Below are 21,488 nucleotides of genomic sequence, written 5' to 3'. Positions count from 1 at the left end.
TAATGCAACGTATGCATTATAAATGTACACTGTTGACCCGATTAAACGCTGTAACGCTAGCTGTACGTCGAAGTGTCATATTTACACAAGTATTTCATGATCGATGTCGCAAAAGGAGACTGAAAATTGTCTTGATCAATCGGACTGGGGGCTTGTTACCCAAGAGAGGGCGTTATGAAATGTGTACCAAGAGCGCGTATTGTCGGTGAACGCGAATCCATTGATCACGCTGTTACCAGACAAATGTTGCTTTTCTAGATTCCCATCGCTCGTTTAAACGATGGATTCGCGTATTTTCTAATCGACGTCGATCGTTATCCGTCTCTAGGGAATATTTCCGAGCTCTTGAATGCCGGGTGTGCAGACTACAGTTGCTATTTACGATCTTTCCAGCGAGAGAAAAACTAGACGGTCGAACCATCGACGAATTGCGGTAAAAACTCGTGAAATATTCTATTGAAGTAAAAAAGTGTAGAAAGACGAGAACTATAACAGCGTTGTAGTATTTTATAGTGGTTGAGAAATATTCGAAGTATCGTTCATTTGAAACATATTTTTAACACGTAAATAGAAAATTCGAAATCGTCTATTACAGCTATTTGGCAAATAAGCTCATATATTATTGTTATGCTTTTTAACTATTAATTTAGATTAGCAAATGCTGTTTCTAGTTATTCGACATTCATTTGTGTACTTGGGTCATATTCAAATTCTGTTCATACAGATCATCGTGTTATTATAAACTGTCTATTATAGCTATACGCTAGTCATAGCGTCCGGATATTTACGAACAGTGTACATACTAAGTAACCAATGTTTAGGTTGTTCAATAACATACCACGCTATCGTATAGCCTTACATAAACGACTCTGCGTCGCAAAATATTCGTTTCTAAAGCGAAAGGAATAACAAATTACTTCTGCTCCGTTAATTCTCCATGATTGTATCGATCATTTGTTATTCCAACTTTTCTATATTATTATCGTAAATCTTGCTCGTCGTGCCGAATAAATCGATGTATGCTTCTTTCACGCTTCCAAGAAGTAATACATATTTCGTAGAAATACATATACCGTGAGTTTTAGAATTAAAACCGTTATCCGTGAATCGATATCCTTGGCTGAACTATGGTCGGCGGTCGAAGGTCTTGGTTACACGAAAGATTCAGATGCTCGTGCTCTTCTCTCGTGTTCGCGAAGGAATCGTTTGTTAATCGAAGCTTGCTAGAGTTCTACACTTGCAATTGCGGTGTTCCTCCGCGGTATGTTTGTGCCTACAGATGCGATTCGGGTTACTATTCGTCGTAACTAGAATTGTGCACGCGGAAACAAACGTGTATCTTATGCAAGAGTATTCGTCAACACCGCATCAAGCCACTTACAAAACAAGATTATTGTCATAATATTCGTGCATTTATTTTTGTCAGTACGATTTAATAACATCGCCGAAGATTTTTGTTTAGCTTTCCTAACACGTAGTTGATCTTGGAATAAATATTTTCTCGAGATTATTGAGTAGCGCGCTGAATTCTATCAAACGGAACCCAATATTTCACGACGCGATGCTAACGAGGGCCAAATATATGGGACTTTAAAGCGTTTGTCTTATTTTCTTCCTACGTTCTGTCCTACGTAACAAAGATCTAAACGATTGAGTTCTGAATAACCGAAATTTCACATTCTGCTACGGTGTACGGTACGATATCGTAATGGATGGGAAGGAAAAACACGAGGAAAGCCAAATAATAGAACACGTCGTAGGACTTTCCGTGCGGAAACGAACAAATCGATTCGGATTCGAACGTGTCAGACAAGGTGGGAGCGCGTGTCGCCCACTCGTTACAACCGAATCGAATTACGTAAGACGTCCGTGGAAGTTTCTTACTCATTGGTCGGGTCGCGGAACGCGCGCGCGTTGATGCGTGATTCATCTTTTAATCCGGTGACTGGCTGTTCACGGTGAATAACGGCGGGTTATTTTAAAGCTAACATCCTGACTGATCCTTCTAATCGAAGCGACCCGAGGGCGATTGACCTACAATAAAAAAGAACGAACAGCATACTCTGCCTGTTCTGATTCGTCATTTGCATTAGGTCGGTATTTTAAAGCGTATAACGTCGGTTTTGTGAACATAAGAATCAATCAACTTGATACGATGTTATTATTTTATTGTCATGTTATTCAATTTATTTATGTTGAGGTTGTTAGATGTATGTGAATACAAAGGAACGCGTAGATAAATTGTAAGGTAGACAATATATTTTAAATACCGAAGTGTAAATATAAATCGGAATATAACTGAACTGATCCACATCCGCACGCTAGCAGCGTTACCCTATGACTGTAAAACCCTGAAGCCAACGTCGCCTGTCTACCGTTTATGGTCTGCCTTCGACCCACTCTTTTGTCTATACGCTGTCGATGGCTTCGGTGCTTGAGAAAACTAAAAGACCAGATGTAGAGTTTTCTTAGAAGTGGCGACCACTTCAACACTCTCCCTAAAACTCTACATTCCAACAAACAATTATCTCTTCGTAAATATTTTTTTTTTTATTTGCGTTTAATTTACAATCAATTCTCGTAGAGAATTTTAAGTAAATTTATCTGGCGTGGTACTATGGCATGATTAATAAGTGTTTATAGTACGTTTGATCCTGTTTGTATCTAGTGCTTAGGTCTAAGGTGTAATGTCTTTTTAGCCTGCGGATCTGTTCCGACGTGTCGAGTAGTTGAGTAATTAGAGAGTTTTGGTGGTTGTTGACTCTCGTGCTGTGTCTATTGCTGAATTTGAATATTTCTTCTTTGACTGTGGGTATCTTGAGGTCGTGATGTATCGTTTCGTTGGTGACGTACCAAAGTGCGTCTATTAGGATTCTTAAGACTTTCGATTGAAATCGTTGGGGAATTTCTATGTTGGAATTACTCGCTGTTCCCCATAGTTGGCTTCCATAGGTCCAAACGGGTTTTCATATGGCCTTGTATAATGTAATTCTACTTTGCGTGTTTAAGTTGAAACGTCGGCCGATGAGCCAGTAGAATTTTTTAAATTTTGCTTTGAGTTGTTTGGTTTTATCTAAGATATGTTGTTTGCACGTCAATCTTCTGTCCAGAATCATGCCCAGATATCTGACTGACTCTTTATCTGGAATAGGTATGTTGTTTATCGTCACCTGTGGACAAGTTGTCTTCGTAAATATTTGAAGCTTAATTTCGTCAATGCCTTCCTCTTTACCATTCAAATTAATTTATTACTAAAAAGAACTACGAGAAGATTAAACAGATCATGTAGAGTTTTTTCTTTTTCTTTTTTACAAGTGATAACCACTTCAAAAATTTATTTATTCGTTTGTGAATTCTTTTTAATTCGTAAGCATCGTTAAATTCCACTGAATTTATATTCCCATTATGGGAAGGAATTCCAAGGATTTGCTTCATATTTTCTTCGTTACTATTTCTTCATCTTTCTGAAACTATTATCTCAAACTGTGACGTACGAGCCATTTGAAACTGACTTTTCTAACGAGGTCAAAAATCGACATATCCGACGCAGTGGATCGTCTTACGCGCACACTGATGTCTTCGAACAAATCTCGACGATTGAAAGAATTGAAGCCCGAACCCAAGGAAATCGCTTACGAAGAGTGGAACTGAAGCGACAATCACTTTTTCGAACTATTCACGAGGGAGATACGTATTTGGGGTGATTACTAGAAAGCTCGTGGTGATGATGTTATTTCATTAGCTCGCTGATTATGGGTCTTTGAATGCGTTTGTAGAAAAGGAGAAACTTTCTGAAGCTTGATGAGATGATAAATTACGAGCAACTGAAAGGAGAAAATTAAGGAAGCAAAACGGTGTATAATGAAAAGACAGTTAACGAGTGAAACAAATTTAAGAAAAGGCTAGCAGGAAATCAAGAAAATATCTATTGCTACCAGAGGAAATAGAAAATTGAATAAGCGTAGGAAGCTAAATATAAAACAATGTCGAACACGCATTCAGCCGATTCAGCGTTTAATTACCGACCGCATCCGGACCAAACGATCAAACCGAACCATCGGAGTCGACTAAACCTACCGACCATTCACCGTGTTCGTTTCTCGTGCAAATCGATCACCGATATTCGAAACGAACCGCCATCAGCCTCCTCGTTGAAACAACGAGAAAAACTGCATATGACGAAGGAAAGTTTGTCGATCAATCAATTGATACGATATCAATTAGACGAGTTTAATTAGCATTCGCGGTTTCGAAAGGGCCGCTATTCGATCGGACGAAAGCTATTCGCATTGAACTCGATTCGTGCAATTTTCAATCGCTTCTCGACCAGAACTGTGCCAACAATCGTGATTGGCGATTCTGCCTATTCCCTCGTCGTTTTTTTTTTTCACTTCCATTATCTCGTTCCTTCGCTGTTGCAATAGAAAAATACAGCGTGTTCGAGATCGATTCGTCGTAAGCGACCATTACCTTCTTTCCTTTCCCTTTACAGTGAATATCACCGGTCCAACTAGTCTATACGCACCTGTTAACCCATTTTCCGCGCTTTTTGGCGATACGATGACGCAATATGCCGCTAGCGTGGAGCAACTCCGTTATATGCGATCTGCACGGAGAAGGGACCTGCGTTTGCGCGGAATCAACGCGAAAAGAGAACTTTGGAAAATGGAACAGGGGGGACTCTCGAAATTGTCGAAGCCGCTTTACGTACGAGTCGCGATTAGCAGAGGCGTTTCGTCGACGTGTGGTCAGCTTGTAACTCGAACACGTGTTTCTTGTTACGTAAATGAAACACATGGGTCCCCGTGGCCCGAGAGCACAAATTGTTAGGCGACTTCCTTTGGCGAACGAGAATGCAGGAAACGAGGAACGAGCTGTTAATTTGTAGCGAGATGAAAGTGTAATGGCAATTCCAAGCGACTAGTTAACAGGAACAAATGAGATTCGTCTATTTTTAACGCGTTTAGCGGTTGAAGTGATTTAGATGTTTTTTTTTTTTTTTATCATAGATTCTAATGTATGCGCAATTCTAGAAATTAATTAAATCGAGTATAATTAGTGAGTCAAGTAGGTGGTTGATAATTAATGTTTATAACGACGTGTTGTAACGACTTGATTTAGTTCGCGCGATTCAGGCGTTTGCATCGTAATTTTTTCCAATCATTGATACCGTATTACGTATTGATTAATTTATTATGTATTTGTAGCGGAGCTATATGTAGTATATAAAAAATTGCGATTTCAAATTTTTGGAAATTTAAATATTTATCAGTTAATATTGAACAAATTGGTAATAATAGCGAGACAGCATAAAAATTGAAGGGTTACTTAAGCTAAGCACTTGAAATAGAGATGAAAGCTAAAGTTATCGTCTTAGAACACAGATGATATCGCTATGATTAATTACCTCGAGATATAACTTTCTGCTTGGGCATAAAAAAGGAATCTTGACAACTAGTAGTTACACGTAGTTACTACTAATATGATTCCGATATTATTTTTATCTGTATAGCTTTGAAAATAATCTCCAAACTTACAATTGCTCGCGATTACAGTTTTAGTTCGAAGAGAATCGTCACTTTAAAATATCTATTTTAGGAGATCACCAAATTAAACTAAAATAAACTCTATTAAGTAGATTATATGTGTTTCTCAGCTTGCTGAATTTCCGTGATACAATTCATAAAATACAAGAATATCTACGTGTATCGTATTAAGGATAACGAACAGCTAGCTGCGTTTAATTTAAATTATTAAAAAACAAATTGCGTTAGAGCGTGAGATTTGATTTTCATCTGACTAACGTTAAAACAAAGACAAGCCTAGTATATATGGAGAAGTAACTGACAAACTGTACAAATAATAAAATTGTCAGCCAAGTACGAATTTTATAGGACAAGGTAGTATACATGATGAAACAGAGCCGTTTTTCTATCGTCTAAAAATAGAATAGAATAGAACAGAAATGTCTGGATATTTCTTTCTACGTACAGAAAAAGTAACAAGACAGAAATGCTCTTATCATATCTGTGTCACATCGAAAAGCGGTACGAAAGAAATTTGTGCCGATGTTGTACGCGATATTCGTTCGTACGACCCGTACAAACGCAGAGAAAAGCCGCGTTGGCTTTACGTAATCGGTAATAAATACGACCGCAATCGATATCTCGAACTGACACCCATCGGTGCCGCGCCAAGCCGAATCGAGAACCATTAGGGATTTTCAACGATCTAGAAGAGAAGCTATTACTCGACTCGTGATTTTTAGCTGTAAATCTCGATGCAGCCAGAACGTCGTCGTTCCAGTGGACGTTCACAGTTCTATACATATATTATTTCACATGTTGGATTATTAACGTCGTTCTCAAAAACCTCCACGATTATATAAGATCTCGTGTTTCGACTACGGATTATTCCGACATTTAAATATTCATCGAATTTTTTCTCGCTGATTTTATCGAAATATATAAAGGACGAAGAGTATGAGTCGCTGATTTGGTATGAAAAAAAGAACTGGCTTTTAATTCATTATATTTATCGTACGAAGCGTAACAATGATAAATCAATAACTCTCACTATATTTAGGAAAGCGTGACACGAAAAAGGCTTTTTCATTTGAGATGTTCAACCGAATTGTCTTATTTACCGAAATTAATAACACGACGTTGTTTACCTTTGAATTTTTTCATGCACAGTCGTTTCGCTCCAATTTTCGGATGGCATTACGTTAGCATAAAGGCAACAGAATATATATCGTGCCTGGTAAAAATTTAGGGCAAGCAAAGAAGATAAAAATCTGAAGGGTAAAAGAAAGTATCTTGTATTATTATTTGTAGACATTGTTTTATTGGTTACTTAAAATTCAAGGAAAATCTCGACGCGATTGTAACGAAAAGCGAAGGAACAGTCCATTACGAAACTTGGCGGGAAACGCCCAGAGTGCCGAAACGACTATTACGTAAACTCCGCTTCTAAAGTTCGTACAGTGCTCTTGAACTGTTCATTGTTTAACAAAAGTTGTATAATAACAGTGATCTAAGATGATTATGAAATACGTTATTAATACACAGCCGGCATTTATTTCTTAACAGCGTTCTCGTTGAAATTCGAATCGTATTATTTCACGATTAATTTTAGCAATTGTATATGTAAACGTTAACTCTTTAAAGCTTCCTTTAAGAAATTTTCCAATTATTTTGAACATCTTTATATTGTTCGATTTAAACATATTATTGACCCGATATAAACAACTAATTTTGAATTAAACATTAACCACGGCAATAAATCAGAGGTTACCTAAACATTACAAAATTCTCGTACATGTTATCGTTCAACCGCGGATGTTTACATATTTATGGGAAACTAACGCGAAAATAGAATGTGCATACGCAAAAGTAATTAGATATTCTACTTATTATAATAATCGCTCGATAGGCAATCCACTTATTACAATATATTAACTCCTACATATTATCGTATTTAGTAGGTGAAACAGATTTCTATTTAAATTTCATTCCGTTAGTTACATGTATAAAATTCAAATTTCTTCTCCAGTTATCACATTCCACGTTTCTATTAATCAACGACGATCTCGTTCCATTCTGTCAATTTCAAAGTATCATCGATTCAATGGAAAAGTACGAAACGATCAATCGCATGAAAATTCTCACAACGAAACCTACAACAAGTTTCGAATATCTTTCTACGAACTTAATAAAATATTTGCCAAACCTTCCACAAATCGTTCTTGAACTTGCACCGTCAGCACTCGGTTCATTGAGTCGTACGCGGTTCGAGCGTTCACCGTGAGAACAACCGGTTGGGGGAGCAAAGGTTGAAGGATTGCCGGTGGTTGGCGCTGAACGTCCATAGTGGACGAAGCATCTGGGAATAACTCCGGTGACCGGTCGATACACGCGGGACAGTTACGTAAAAGGGAATAATAAGAGAGAGAGTCGTAGACGCCGCGCCGTGCAGGCATATTTGCCGAGATAAGATAAAGGCCGGTCGCGGTCACGTGCTCGTTGTGCTGTCAAACTTCTCTGTTATGTAAACTTCGCGCTTTCTTGGCGATTTGCCATTTATCGGCGGCCGTGGGTTCCACGGCATCGGGGACTGCGATTTATTTTCGGCGACGCGAGCACGCGCGCCGGATACCGCTCCTTCCTTTTCCCCTTATCGTTGCATTCTCCGCGGGGGAAATCATTTCCCGGCCACGCGACTTCTTCGTACGCAATCTTCCTCCTTTTTTTTTTATTTCGATTTAATTTGCTCGTATTGGTTTTATTGCGCGTGTTGGTTTATTCTTCTAGATTACTTCTCTTGATTTTTTTTTTTCGCATTGTTTGTTGTTATATTTGAAGTGAAAAAATTACCACGACTTACGATGAGATTCTCTATCCGTGGGCTCGGTATATTTTCCTCTATCTTTTTTCTTTCGTTTCGTTGTTGCGTTCGAGGCGAATAAACGATAATCATCATTTTATTTGCACAAAGATCGTGATTGTTTACTTTTTAGAAACCTTCGTAGCAACCTTTTTTCATTTCAAATAACATTTATTGCATTACGTTCAATAATGTAATTTCTCCCTTTTATTCGATAGTAAATAAATATAAATTTAAAGGCAATGTAATAACCGATAAAAATAATAATATTCCGACTTATCCAAACGACTTATTTTACAAACATTTTCAAAAATTAATTTTATGCAACTATACGTATAACTGTGTTAAGCAAGCATAGTTTGGATTGTGATAGCGCATTTCTCCACCCCCTTTGATAATGTCGCGATAACGTGACAGGAAAAATTGTGCGCTAGATGCACAGAAAAAGTTGTGTGCAAGAGAAAAGATGACAGAAAAAGGTGAGGTCTGTTGTGACGTGGTTTTTATTTCGGGGGCATGTGCGAGCGGCCACGACATCCGTCGTGGATAACGTTTCCCTCTTTTATCGTTACATCAAGCGGAAAGAAATATCACAGTCGCGGTACTTACGTACATACGTATCTGCAATCGTGAATGTCGAAACCGGAACCACGTTGCCGATCATTCGCTCGCTGGCTATGATAAAAGCTGATTTCTTTTTCCTTTCTTTTGTAACACCTTGCGGCTATTGATACGCGTGTTACGTAAGATGCGTCGAACAATGGAAAACAATACCATTTTTAAAACGTTCGGCAATTCTTTTCGATCTTACGCGAACGTGCGAAATATTTCACTGTAAATTCGTGATTATGCACCGAATTTCGGGAAACGTACGATAAAACATGAAATGCATCGTTTCGCCTTCCCTCTGATATTAATTAAACATCATTGGACCGTATCTAATAACATTTTACGGACGATTCCGGCGTTTCAACGTGAATTCACGAGTGCTGCCAGCTAAATTCCTCCGGATTCGCTCGTTAATACTTACCCTCGTAAATTTCCCTACACGTAGAATCTATTTCCACGTTATGAGGTCGACGGGATTAATTTGCAATTCGTCAGATATATTTGCAATCGTTATATATCTCTATCCTAGCCACAATTCATTCGTACGATGAATTTCCCTGCCACCGATGCGAGAACGAGTGAAACACGATTTCTACCATATCGATTTGGCCAGTTTCTCAGCGACTATATTTACTACCATCGGTAGCACAAATTAGACGAACCTAGCGACAAACTAGATAGCACCGTTACATCAGCATTTAAGAAAAAAATGTTTGCATAAATTCGAACGAACAGAATCTGGAAGATAGCCAGTTCGAATAATTTACGCGCGTATTTGTACACTGAATAAGCGGATGATTCGATAGCCTCGAGTCGAGTGTCATCTTAATTATGCGCAATAAGCATCGTCAATATTTTGCATGTAAATATTAGATCAGTGGTGCTCAACCGTTACATGCATTTATTGTCAAAGACTAAGTCCTCCCAAGTACTCTTAACGATAATCCAAATAGTCTCTTAATAATCTCTTAACAATAGTTTAACACACGAACTCTTGGGCTCTAAAGCGAAACAGATCTTTCGCTATCACCGCCGGCATCTTCGACTAACGTAAGTATAAAACAAGTGGTCCTCTCTCGATCAATGTATCGCCGATCACGAGTATTAGGTCGTCCGAAAAGTGTCTTTCCTTTACACACGCGTCTTTCACAACAACGCATCTTTATACAAACACGAAACCTAATCTGTCAAACGTTGTGATTTTTATCTTGATAAAACAAAGTGGCTCATACGTAATTCGATAAAACGATATAAAGCGGAAAATATTGTGCATCCATTATTTTCTTACAAAACGAAAGAAACTTTCCGGACGACCTAATACTAGGACACACGTATATCGTTATTTGAAAACCAATACTTTATGTATCTTACTTAACGTTATGCGCAAAACGATACATTTCTCTCGTAATTGTCTAATACCTAAATCCAAACTCTCGTTCCATCTGAATGCAATGTACGCGATTATGGTCTATCCGTTCTCACGTTAAATCCCTGGTTGACAAGATTAAATCGCGTTCCACGTAGATACATACATAGCTAGCTTCCATGTACTTGTTGCCAAGTTTACGGCACGTAAACACCTGTAACCGGTAGCTCTAGAATGATTTTTCTAGACCATGCGGCGATATTCGAAACGTGTAGCATCGCGATTATTATCGATACGGCCGAGCCGCGTGTTCGAGCACGTTTCATAACGTTGCCTTGTCAAGCCAGTCTCACGTAACGGGAGATTCATTTTTGATTGATCAATTTTAAGTTGTTAATCGCCGTCGAAGAACAAAGGTTCACGGCGTTGCGTTCGGCTGATATACAGAGCGGAATAATCGGTTTATTTTGTCGATGAAAATTGTTTTGACAGGACGATTTCGTATCTATTACCTCCACTCTTTCGGCACTTCCCATTTCCGCCCTTAATTTCCGCGTTAATTGAATTTCAAGTTTACGAATAACCTTGTTAACCTTGCCATTTAATCTTCATTTTATTTTTATTATTTTATTATTTTATTATTTTCATTTTATTCCATTGGCAATTATACGACAATTTTCTTCGATATTCCGCTTTCTAACATATATTTTTGTATTTAGTGTATATTCGTGAAATTGAATATGAAGCTGGAGGTGAGATGATGTCGCGATATAGAAATAAGGCAGCGCGTATTTACCTTTGTAACTTAAAAGAGCTTTTAGTATTTCGTGAGAGATCTATTTATCTATATATTGAGAAAGTAGGAATCGAATTCATCGAAGAATACTCTTGACGACATATTCCATAGGATTTGCTAAATACGCTGTTTAAAACTACCCTTCGAACCTACAAACGCAATAAAAAAATCCATAAAAGTCTAAGAAAATAAAATTCCACATTTTCCTGTATACAATACCAGGAATTCTAAAAATACATACACCGATTTCATGCTATCTTCGCTTATCTCAAAACAAACGGCGCTTCCTGGTTTACGCCTACGATTCAAAGGCTGTCAGCCGTAGGAAAGGAATTTTTATTCCTCGAAACGCTTCCTCAGATTCCTTTATCACCAATCCGCGATGTGAGGAAAAGAAAATAAAGAGCAGCGGAGGAAAGAAAAAAGAAGAGAAAACGTGGATCGAAGGTACAAAAGACTGAAAACACGTAAGGATGAACATCGAGCAAAGAATAGCGGTAACGGCAGAAGCAGCATAGACCACGTGGCCGCGCTGTGCGCGTCGCGTAACGGCAGCACGGGCCGAATCTATTTGGTTGTGGAGATCGACCGGCCGATTACGTAACGATAGATTTATATAAATGGTTACGTTGACACTAGAGCCCCAGCCGTAGCTGCCTCGGCCATCGTTATATTATCTAACGTAGAGCACCGCTTGGAGGTACGTCCGATCTACCGTTCCTCTGTCCGAGGAAATTGCCACGAACGTTTAATCGTCGTTGCCATCGAGCGGATCAAAGTATCATATTGTTCCAAAAATAACGTCCTCTCGTATTTTCCATTTTGAATTTCTAAGGGAAAATAGAACGATAGCTGGCAAAATTGCCAATTAGCATCGATACAGGAGTGACCGGAGTATCGATGAATTTTGACAGCAATTTTTTCTTCAGCATCGTTACGCGAAAAAGCGTAAGTAAGTTCTTCGTCGTGCGAATGCTCGGTCGCGCACGACGAAAATAACATTATATGGATTGAAAGAGTTGATCGACGATTGTTAAGTGGTTCGTCCTATTCTTTGGATTTAGCGCGGACAAATTTTCATTTAGTTCGATATGTTACAATTCTTTGGAACCATCTTGATATAGCCACTATACGAACGCATGTAGGTCTATTGTCTCTGATTCATTTCGAGGTCGATATATGTACTTGAAACTCGCGTACATACTTAGATTCTATCGATAATATGTATTATGGTGTCACGATTAAACAGCTATTTTAGGTGATATACGTATATATTTAGATTATAAATTATATACATTGGATGAAAATACATAGACAATACGTAGATAACTACCTGTTAGTAATTATTATATTTTCGTAATTTTTGATTTTTCGTAATTGTTTGTCATCTTCCTATCGGTTGTCTTGCTTCCTATTGTTTCAAGTCCAATACTCCGAAAAATTTAAAATATTGCATTGAACATACGTTCGATGACTATCAAAGGGATCGAATCAATTATATATGCAATGGTTCGCATGGCTAGATAATGTACCCCGAATATCGATGAATAGCGTGAAAGCGTGGAAGAGGTTGGCACGAGGATCGATCGGCTGGAAAAGAAGCGCGATTTCCTCGAATCGACGTCGACACCGGGCGACACTTTCGCCCGTGGTATATACGCAGGCGCGCAGGGTCGACGTTTCTGTCAATTACATAATAAAAAGCGTTATGTAAGGACGAGCGCTACGCATAAAACGTAGTGCCAGTATGCCCGGCGACGAACGAACGGAATTAATCGGTTTCATCTTAGAGTGGCGGATATACGGTGGAAGGGACGTGTGCGACTCTTCTCTGGAGCTCGTCGAGTCATCGACATTAGCCGCTGCTTCGAATTTATTCGACATCTGTGCGAACACAAGGAGATTTAGTAAAATGTTCGCAGTGGATGCAATTGTTAGAACGTAATTGGTTAGATCATTAGTTTACGACACGATGAAAGACGGAGTATGGAATGAGGATTAAAACAAGTGCGAGTTTAGCCTTAAGACGATATTTTGTAATTTATCGATATAGATTACGTACCAAATTTATATCAATTATTTTGTATATAAATTGTATATAAAGGGACGGTTGAGAACATACGCTTCGATATTACGAACTCGCTTTTCACTCGTAACGTAACTAGTAAACAAAGACGTCCACCTTTACGCTCTGTTCTTTCATTCTATTCTATTTATACTACTATCGTATGTGTATGTATATAAATAGAAGTAATACCGCTCCTTAATGATAAATAAGCTTTAAGACAATATTTTGTAATTTATCTACATAGACTGCGTATCAAATTTATATCGGTTGATAATCGCCACTCGATTACCCGTTCCTTAAATATAAATTCACAATTTTTCTTATTTTGTATATAAATTGTGTATAAAGAGACGGTTGAGAACATACGCTTCGATACTACGAACTCGCTTTTTACCCGTAACGTAACTAGTAAACAAAGGCGTCCACCTCTAAGCTCTGTTCCTTCGTTCCATTCTATTTATACTACTATCGTATGTGTATGTATACAAATAGAAGTAATATCGGTGCTTAATGGTAAATAAACCTATACCGCTGCTTAATTTATTATTATCGATTGACAACTGCCATATCGAGAAACATAAACGTGTATCAGGTCCGTTTCCTATTCATCGAAGAGTCAGACGATCTCGTTGTAGCTTTACTACGACTGGTTTGTTATTGGTCGTGTTCATTTACGATGAGTTACCGTACCGGAAGAGTCATAGCGTTCTTGATGATCGTTCGGCTTACCACTTTGCGCTGCTTCTTGCGAGTTTCCGACGATTTACGACTTCTACTCTGGACGATACACCTCGGGGAGTAACTAAGAAATTGGAAATTGGTAGACGATTGGGAGATGATAGGTTGCGCCGCGTTGAGAATTTATCGGACAGATTTAGTGGAAGATCGAGGACTGCTTGAAGATTAGAGAAATGATTAATAGCGGTGGTTTGTAAAGTTAATTCCGTAGGAGATTTGTTCTTTAAATTGGAATATGGAAGAACGTAAAATTAGAACCGCTTGTAAACAAAAAGCGTAAAACTGTCTGTTTAGGGTGAAAATAGTGTGGTAGTAGAAGATTTGAAGCCAAGGCTATTAGTAAGAGAGAGGCTTTAATGTTCGTTTCTTTGACGTAGATACATTATGGTGAAAGCAAATTGCTGTTCTACGTAATTATGTATGTTCTACATGAAATACAAAATGTTCTCTAAATACACGTTTTTCTAATTAGAAATCAGAATAAACTCTACGTACGAATTAGGTATAAATACGTGATAATCTTTCATCGACTATGTTTGTACGCAATAATTTATCGTAAAACGATAATGTACGAATATACGTACTCGTTACGAGGTTCTTGCGAAAGATCAATTTACGAATTAAAAGATGGCTGAAAATTATCGTAACAAATCTGAATAAGGCAACTAGGAAAATACGACGCGTGTTCGCACACTTTGATCGTATATGTTATATTATTGTTCTGAACTCTCCGAGTTCTTCAAACTTCAAACTCGTTCATTTCGAGCATCATTCTTGTTTATTTTTAGAAATTCTTTCACTTCGAGCTATCAAGCTCAAATAGGCGGATCCCAGACAGCTTCTTCAAGCCTCGAATCTTTATTCTTACAGACTCTTGTACCTCAAACTCTCGATCTTTAACACGAAGGAACAAAGAAACTTTAGAAAAATCAGGTGCCTGCTACCAACTAGTATGAAAAGTCGCCAACCTCTCCTAAAAGTCCCCTCTTCAGGAAGTCATTACCGATAGGAAGTAATCTGGGTTTCCAAGGAATTACGTGACTTCAAGGCGAGTCTGCGATTAACTCGCTGCCTAACCACTTTTCACGAGCTTCTACTTTCGTTTCAATAATTCTCCTGGTATCTGAAATCTTCCCCGCAGTTACCTCTGAGATCTTCCCTAAAAACAGATTCTAAAATTACCATCAAAATCGTTTCTAAAATCGTTGCCGGAATCACGTCTGAAATTATCCATCGTTTCACGAACGTTCGTTTCTATCGCGAACAGGCAAGGACGAGGTTATTTCATTTACATTTTGTTCGCCGGCTGGCTATCTGGGCGCGTCGACTGCTTCGAAGAAGTGGAGAACACTGCAGCTGAAGTGGCGGCGTCAAGGAGGCCGGGAGAGTAGGTCAGAGACAGCCAGGAAACTCGATCGAACGAAAGCATCAGCGGGGCGGTACTTGACCGTGAAAAATGGCCGTGTGTCTGTGCAAAGCGAAACAGCGAGGTCGGTCAGCGGATATCGTCGCTTTCTTGGCTTGGAGAAAGCTACCTGTTCTATTCCTTTGGCTTCTAACACGCGTGAAAATAATATGCGATTACCGCGCTGTTTCGAGGACATTCGCAGAAAGCGACGGATCATATTGTGGGAATTTTCTATCTGCATAGGATTTTCAGGATATCGTGGAAGAAAAGTTGAAAATATAATAATAAATGCTCTTAGATGGGACGTTGCAGGGGGTGTTTCGATATTATTCTTATGACTTACGATAGAAGTAAAAGCAATATTACAAGAGACAGCTATCTTCCGTCTTTCTTTAAATATAAACAAATCGGTTGAAACGTAGTAATTTTTGGAGATAAACGCAAAGTACGCTAATGACGACGGTGGTATCCCTTGTTGCTTTTATCGGTCACAATTTGCTTTATGAAATAAAGGTTTTTGTCGGCATAGGAAGAAAATAAACACGAGAAATAAAATACAAGTGGCGAGAGAAATATGTCAGGTGTAACAGCTAAGTCGTCGATAATTTTCGAAAGTGTTACTACGTCACGTGGAAGTAAATAGTATCGTGCGTATAGAAGTCGCCAGGGTTATTTCAGTGGTAAACGTAATGATGCAAAGTGGAATTCAATTTGTAAAACGATCAGAAGACATCCAATCGTGGTCGGCTAATGTATCGGTTATTACACCTGCAAAGTGTCGTTACATAATGTTACCGTTTACAACTAGCACGACACGTTGGTGAAACGTATCAGCTGACGGCAAACAATGATTTCCGTGCTTTGCTTCGAGGAATTGCACGATCATAGTCGTTCATCGTTGCAACAACGTTGCCAATCTCTGCTATTTTTATTGATTATGCATACATTTCGTTATGTTTGTGAAAGTTTGATCTGGTCGTTTGAAATGCAGAAAGCATTCGATCCAATTTCCAACTCTCTGAGCAGCTGCAATTTATTTTAAATAATTCAAATATCGCAGACCTTTTGATCCTTTTTATTTAATTCAAAAATTTACAATTTACAATTTCTACAAGTGTCATCTTATTCGAAGTACTCGTTACTGTTAAAGTTAAAAGCCGATACTTCTTCTTTATTTTCTATTTTTAATCTCTGAACCTAGTAATTTTCCCAGCTACGACGACATATAATTACTTGATGTGAGATGTTATTTCTAGATATTTTAATCGTAATAATTGCTGTCGCGAAATATGTACTTAGGAGTTGTTAATTATAAATACACGCTCGATATAAAGTAGATTTTAAGCTACTTTCACTGGGATTATTGTCTAACGTTATAACCTCTGTAATTCGAACGTAAAAAAATGCAAGTCAGTTTCGATAATTTCATTTCCTATCCGTCAGCAAATTTAGCGAAACGATATATAATTTCCTTGTACTGGAAGAATAAGAACGACACCCACGATTAACAGACCCAATAATCGTTACTATACATCTTTGTCACGTACTCCAATGTATGATACATCTATGACCCTGGAAGTAGATAAATGTATAAAGAAAAACGAGTATGAAGCAGGTTGTCATTAACCTAATCTTATCAGAATACAGAATCTAATCTTATAATTAGACTGCAGATATTTATTTAAATGAATAGAAAAACATGTAAAAATATACAGAATCTATATAACTCGTAAAGATGTAAAGAACACCCAAAATGCGGTACTTTGATATTTACACGATAGTGCAAATCTCTATGTAAATCCTATCCGTTTTAGTTGCATGCATAAAAATATAAATTTGCAGGAAAGTCCTCGATCTCCTTATAACGTCATAGAACTAAAATTCAACACCGGATATGTCCAAACTGTCTAAAAGAAAGAAGAAACCAGGCTTCTCCACGATCATCGCAAAATCTTGTCGCGTTTCCGCCAGTATGCAACGATTTCGTAAGGCTTTCGATTTCTTGCGAATATTTTGGCCCGCGAAAGCATCCGGGAAACGTGGCGATTCCTACCTCTACGTAACAGGAGGTGCCAGTGGCGTTGGGTAAATTGGCTAGGTGACACGATTCACAGAGATCGCGGAGATATCTTATGCAAAACGACGCGTCGAGTACGCATTGTACGCGCGATTTCCGCGGATGATGCAAGCTGACGCGTGCGAAAAGAATTACGCGAGAATACTTTGGCAAGTGGCGTGTCAAGGGACACTGTCGTCGTCCCGACGCACGTTCCACCGGTCGACACGTGGAGCATTATCGATCGTTGCCAGAATGGAAGGAGGGAATAGTAAGTACATATGTGCCGTTGATACGATGCACGCTGTGCTTTGCTGTCGTACGCACGGCCAATCTGCTGCTACTGCTTTCGCGTTATGTCGAAGTTGAATTATGGTATCGTACGAAAGCCTTAAATCAATTGTATGTACGTGTCTCGTAATAGTCGGCGGATATATTTTTAGGAAACGTTTGCGCATGCTGTTGTACGCAACACACGGCGTTCATCGTTCATCGTTTATTCTGGTTCTACGTATACAGGTTCCACGCATGATTTATTCTGGATCGATAATAATTCTGCATCTCGATAATAATTTTTTTTAGTACGTTTCTCAAGCTCAAGGAATTTGTTAACAGTAGAAAGATATACAATTTAAAAAAAAAAGTACAATTTGACACGGTTAAACGCATCCTTCGCGATAATAGAACGCGATCGCAGGTAGTCGTTCACTAGTTTGATCGGACGATGGTCGAAGCCGCGGGGAACGGGATGAGTCGCGGGAGACAGGGTCTTTTGGTCTTCTCTCGACACGCTGGTGCAGCTGCATCGGGCGACGCATCGCCGTTGGATCGAATGGACGTCAGCCGTTCCGGCGCAAACAGCCAAGCGTTACGTAAAGGTCGGTCACCCGGCCGCGTACTTCATCGCCGTGCTTGTCGTTGCTGCTGCTGTTGCTCGAGGTACGGCGGCTTGTTAACTCGCTTCTCGAACTCGACCTTTATCTCTTTCTCACGTCTTTCCGACTGCCCGTTTTGTCTCGTTCTTTCGACCATTGTTACGGTGGTCCCTTTCTTCGATATATCTCATAGCTGCACTTTCTGCATGGTAACGACCACGCTACGGATATTTATGCAAATTCATATTTTTACGAACACGAAAGAGTAGAATCTAATTACAACGAGTCTCTCTACTTTGTATAATTTGCGTATTATGGCCATTTTAGATATAAAATGGTACTTTCGAATCTTCGTACTTTCGAATTTCTCATGCACGTGTAAAAATTCGGAGATTAGAAATGAGAAAATTTAGATTCTAACGTGGTGAGAATATTTGTATCTCTTATTCGGAGAATTATGATTTGAGGAGATTTGTTCAAAATTGAGGAATTTGCTCGAAGAATTGCTCGTTAGGAGAGAGAAAAGAGATTCTACGTAGATCCGGTATTAAAGCTGTGATGTAGGATTATATTTGAGGAGGAAGAAATAAATATCCTTGCAGGTTGATTCAAAGAATCTTGAATCGAGCGAACTTCGTACTTCACGATAAATGAAGACACATTCTACGTTTGACCTCGCCAGTCTCGGCACAATTAAGCGTATTTTGTGGTATCGTCAAGTATAATTACAAGAGCGTTAACCGAGGTCTTACCAGCCTTACTTTTATTTCAAAAAAATTTTACTCTCTTCGATGATAAAATAATATATGTAAGAACTACGCTAATGACACTTTTCTAATGACTGTAAAATAGGTGTTTATTCGGTATAAATGATACTAACGTTCGTCGATCGATTTTAAAAGTTTCGTTTTGATGCGATATTTCTGAAATCACACGTTTGCGTGCAAAACGGGGACAACTATGTTTGCATTTGCAGATAGTAGAGCAGCGCTTTACGTGTTTCGATTAATTTAGTGTATTTTATCGATTGGAGGAACGACGCAGTACCTGGTTGACTAGTTGATTAACTTGGAAACAAAGTTCACATAGACTCGCATTAAACTTGAAGTTTCCACAGAGTTACTTAACTCGATAGCGAAGTTTATAATCAACGAAGTGAGAGACAATTGGAGTTACAACGAATTCTATGATAATCACAATGCAATAAGTTTTATTACACTGAAACCCCTATCCAGGAAACTATGGTTCGTGTGTTTCGATTTGACCTGTTATGCAGTCAAGTCAGTAGCTACAGACGTATCCAACGTGACAAGAATCGCCATGTATTACAACGAAGGTTTACAGCCAATATCGGAACATCTTCGAGCTATGAAATTCTAAAATTCGCAACACCGCTATTATAAGACTCGTCCTGAGATATAAATCGCTTGAAATTTTCATCCTGGTAAAGTTACCTCAAATTATTGTCGGATCACGCGATTCCCAGATTTGCGTTATTTCGAACTTTCATCCCAGACAATGGATCCTGAATCTATGAATCTCGAATCTATGGTTCTTTGATCTAAGATGTTATTGATCCCTAGTCGAATTTAAATTTGGATTTAGAATCTCAGATTCCAGATGTCCAAGATTCTGGACATCGAAAACAAGTCTAGACTCTTGGACTTTATATTTAACGTCCGAGGTTCAAAATTTGGTGTCGAGGTTCGTAGATTACGATCATAGAACAAGGATAGAAAGAACAGATGGAATAGATAGATAGATCCTTTGACTCACGAATGGCTTCAGATGGACCTCGCAACTATGTGGTCATGAATCGTGAGATTCTACGTTGTAGAAATTGGTCGCAGATTCCGACGGCATGGATTACGAGGTCACACGCTTCAATTGTAGATCAGGACAGGTCTCATGACACTTGGATCGTGGATTACTAGGTTCCACGGATCAGTGGTTTATCGGGACACGTGCCACAATCCCTAGGTCGTGGACCTGGAATTCTATGTTCCTGTTATAAAAGTAAATCTCGTAACTTTAGGATTATGGACTTTGAAGCTTGATGGTTCAGAAATGGGTTAGAGTATTCTATAAGTTTGAGGTCACGTAGTTCGGGATCTTGCTGTTCTAGAATATCCTGATGCATGTTCTACTGCATTGTTGTAGTTTAGACTGTTCTCTTGGCTCCGATATCTTGGCTTCAAGGAGTTTATTACTCGATTGTGCTTCTCTTATTTGGATCGTTTCCCTTTGCGTTGGTCCTTGTTAGTTTCTGTATTTTTAAGATCTTTAGCAGCTGTTACCTCATTGCGCGAAGTCGACATTGGTGTTTATGTTTTTGTGATTTTTGCTGCATTTACGGGAAATCTAAAGATGAAAAATGCGATAAAGATGCGAAACGCGAACGATATTCGATGATATATGAAATATGCAAGGTAAAGTATTTATAATCTTGAATAAATAAAATAAATCTCTATTTGTAATTATGCTACAATTTTTCATCTGAATATAAATCTGCATAAAAATTTACATTATGCTAATTAACGATGTTCAAGTATATCTTGTTATTCTGCGACCGCTTATTTTTCACTTTCCTGTTCTTTTTTTCTTACAGATTGTGTCGTCGCCGTAATACCGTTGTCGGTTAACGGCATTTCCAAGCAATTGCATTTCCTTTATTTAACGTGTCTCACGGTTTTCTTGGCGATGTTGCTCGTGGCGATGTATATTCCACTCCCAATATAAACCAAAGCGTTTTTATCGAAGCGTCCATTATTCGATGAACGCACTCGTCTGCGATAGCTCGACTTTCATCGATATCGTGGTCGTCTAATTAATTATCGACACTGCCTTCTCTGTTTTCTTGCTTCTTATTTCTTGCAACAGTAGGTTTCTTTCACGCTCTTCTTTCGATTTAAATATTGTGAACGACGCTTTTTCCTGTGTGACTCAACCACGACGAACGAATGTCTTGTTTCTTTCATCAGTGAATTTTTTTCCACAAACGCTAACTCTTTTTTCCGACTATGTACGTGATCCATTCACGACAGTTATTTATTGATGCGATATGTCGTTAGCTACGGGTTAGTTATTATAAGTTAGTCATCGGTTAAAGTTTCAGTGGGGTTAAATTTAGCAAATTTATAAAAGTGACAGTGACAGGCTTCAAGGACCGTGAAGCCCTAAATCGTTG

At 38.6% G+C, this 21,488-nt stretch overlaps 1 protein-coding gene across 2 annotated transcripts in view; it reads left to right on the top strand.

Annotated features, from left to right (window-relative positions):
- LOC139998311 (LON peptidase N-terminal domain and RING finger protein 3) overlaps positions 1 to 21,488 on the top strand; it is a 66,500-nt gene that overhangs the window by 21,530 nt on the left and 23,482 nt on the right. Inside the window, exon 1 of one of the 2 annotated variants that reach the window (XM_072022753.1) lies at positions 17,485 to 17,697. The exons of the other annotated variant lie outside the window; for it this stretch is intronic. Coding sequence (XP_071878854.1) covers positions 17,550 to 17,697 — 148 coding nt within the window. The 5' untranslated portion in view covers positions 17,485 to 17,549. Of the gene's footprint in view, positions 1 to 17,484; positions 17,698 to 21,488 lie in introns of those variants that run through there. 2 annotated transcript variants of the gene reach the window in all.

Source organism: Bombus fervidus, chromosome 1 (genome assembly GCF_041682495.2).
Source record: "Bombus fervidus isolate BK054 chromosome 1, iyBomFerv1, whole genome shotgun sequence".
In the NCBI taxonomy this organism is placed as follows: Eukaryota; Metazoa; Arthropoda; class Insecta; order Hymenoptera; family Apidae; genus Bombus; species Bombus fervidus.
Note: the sequence above shows the minus strand (reverse complement) of the source record. Positions and strands in the feature narration are given on the sequence as shown.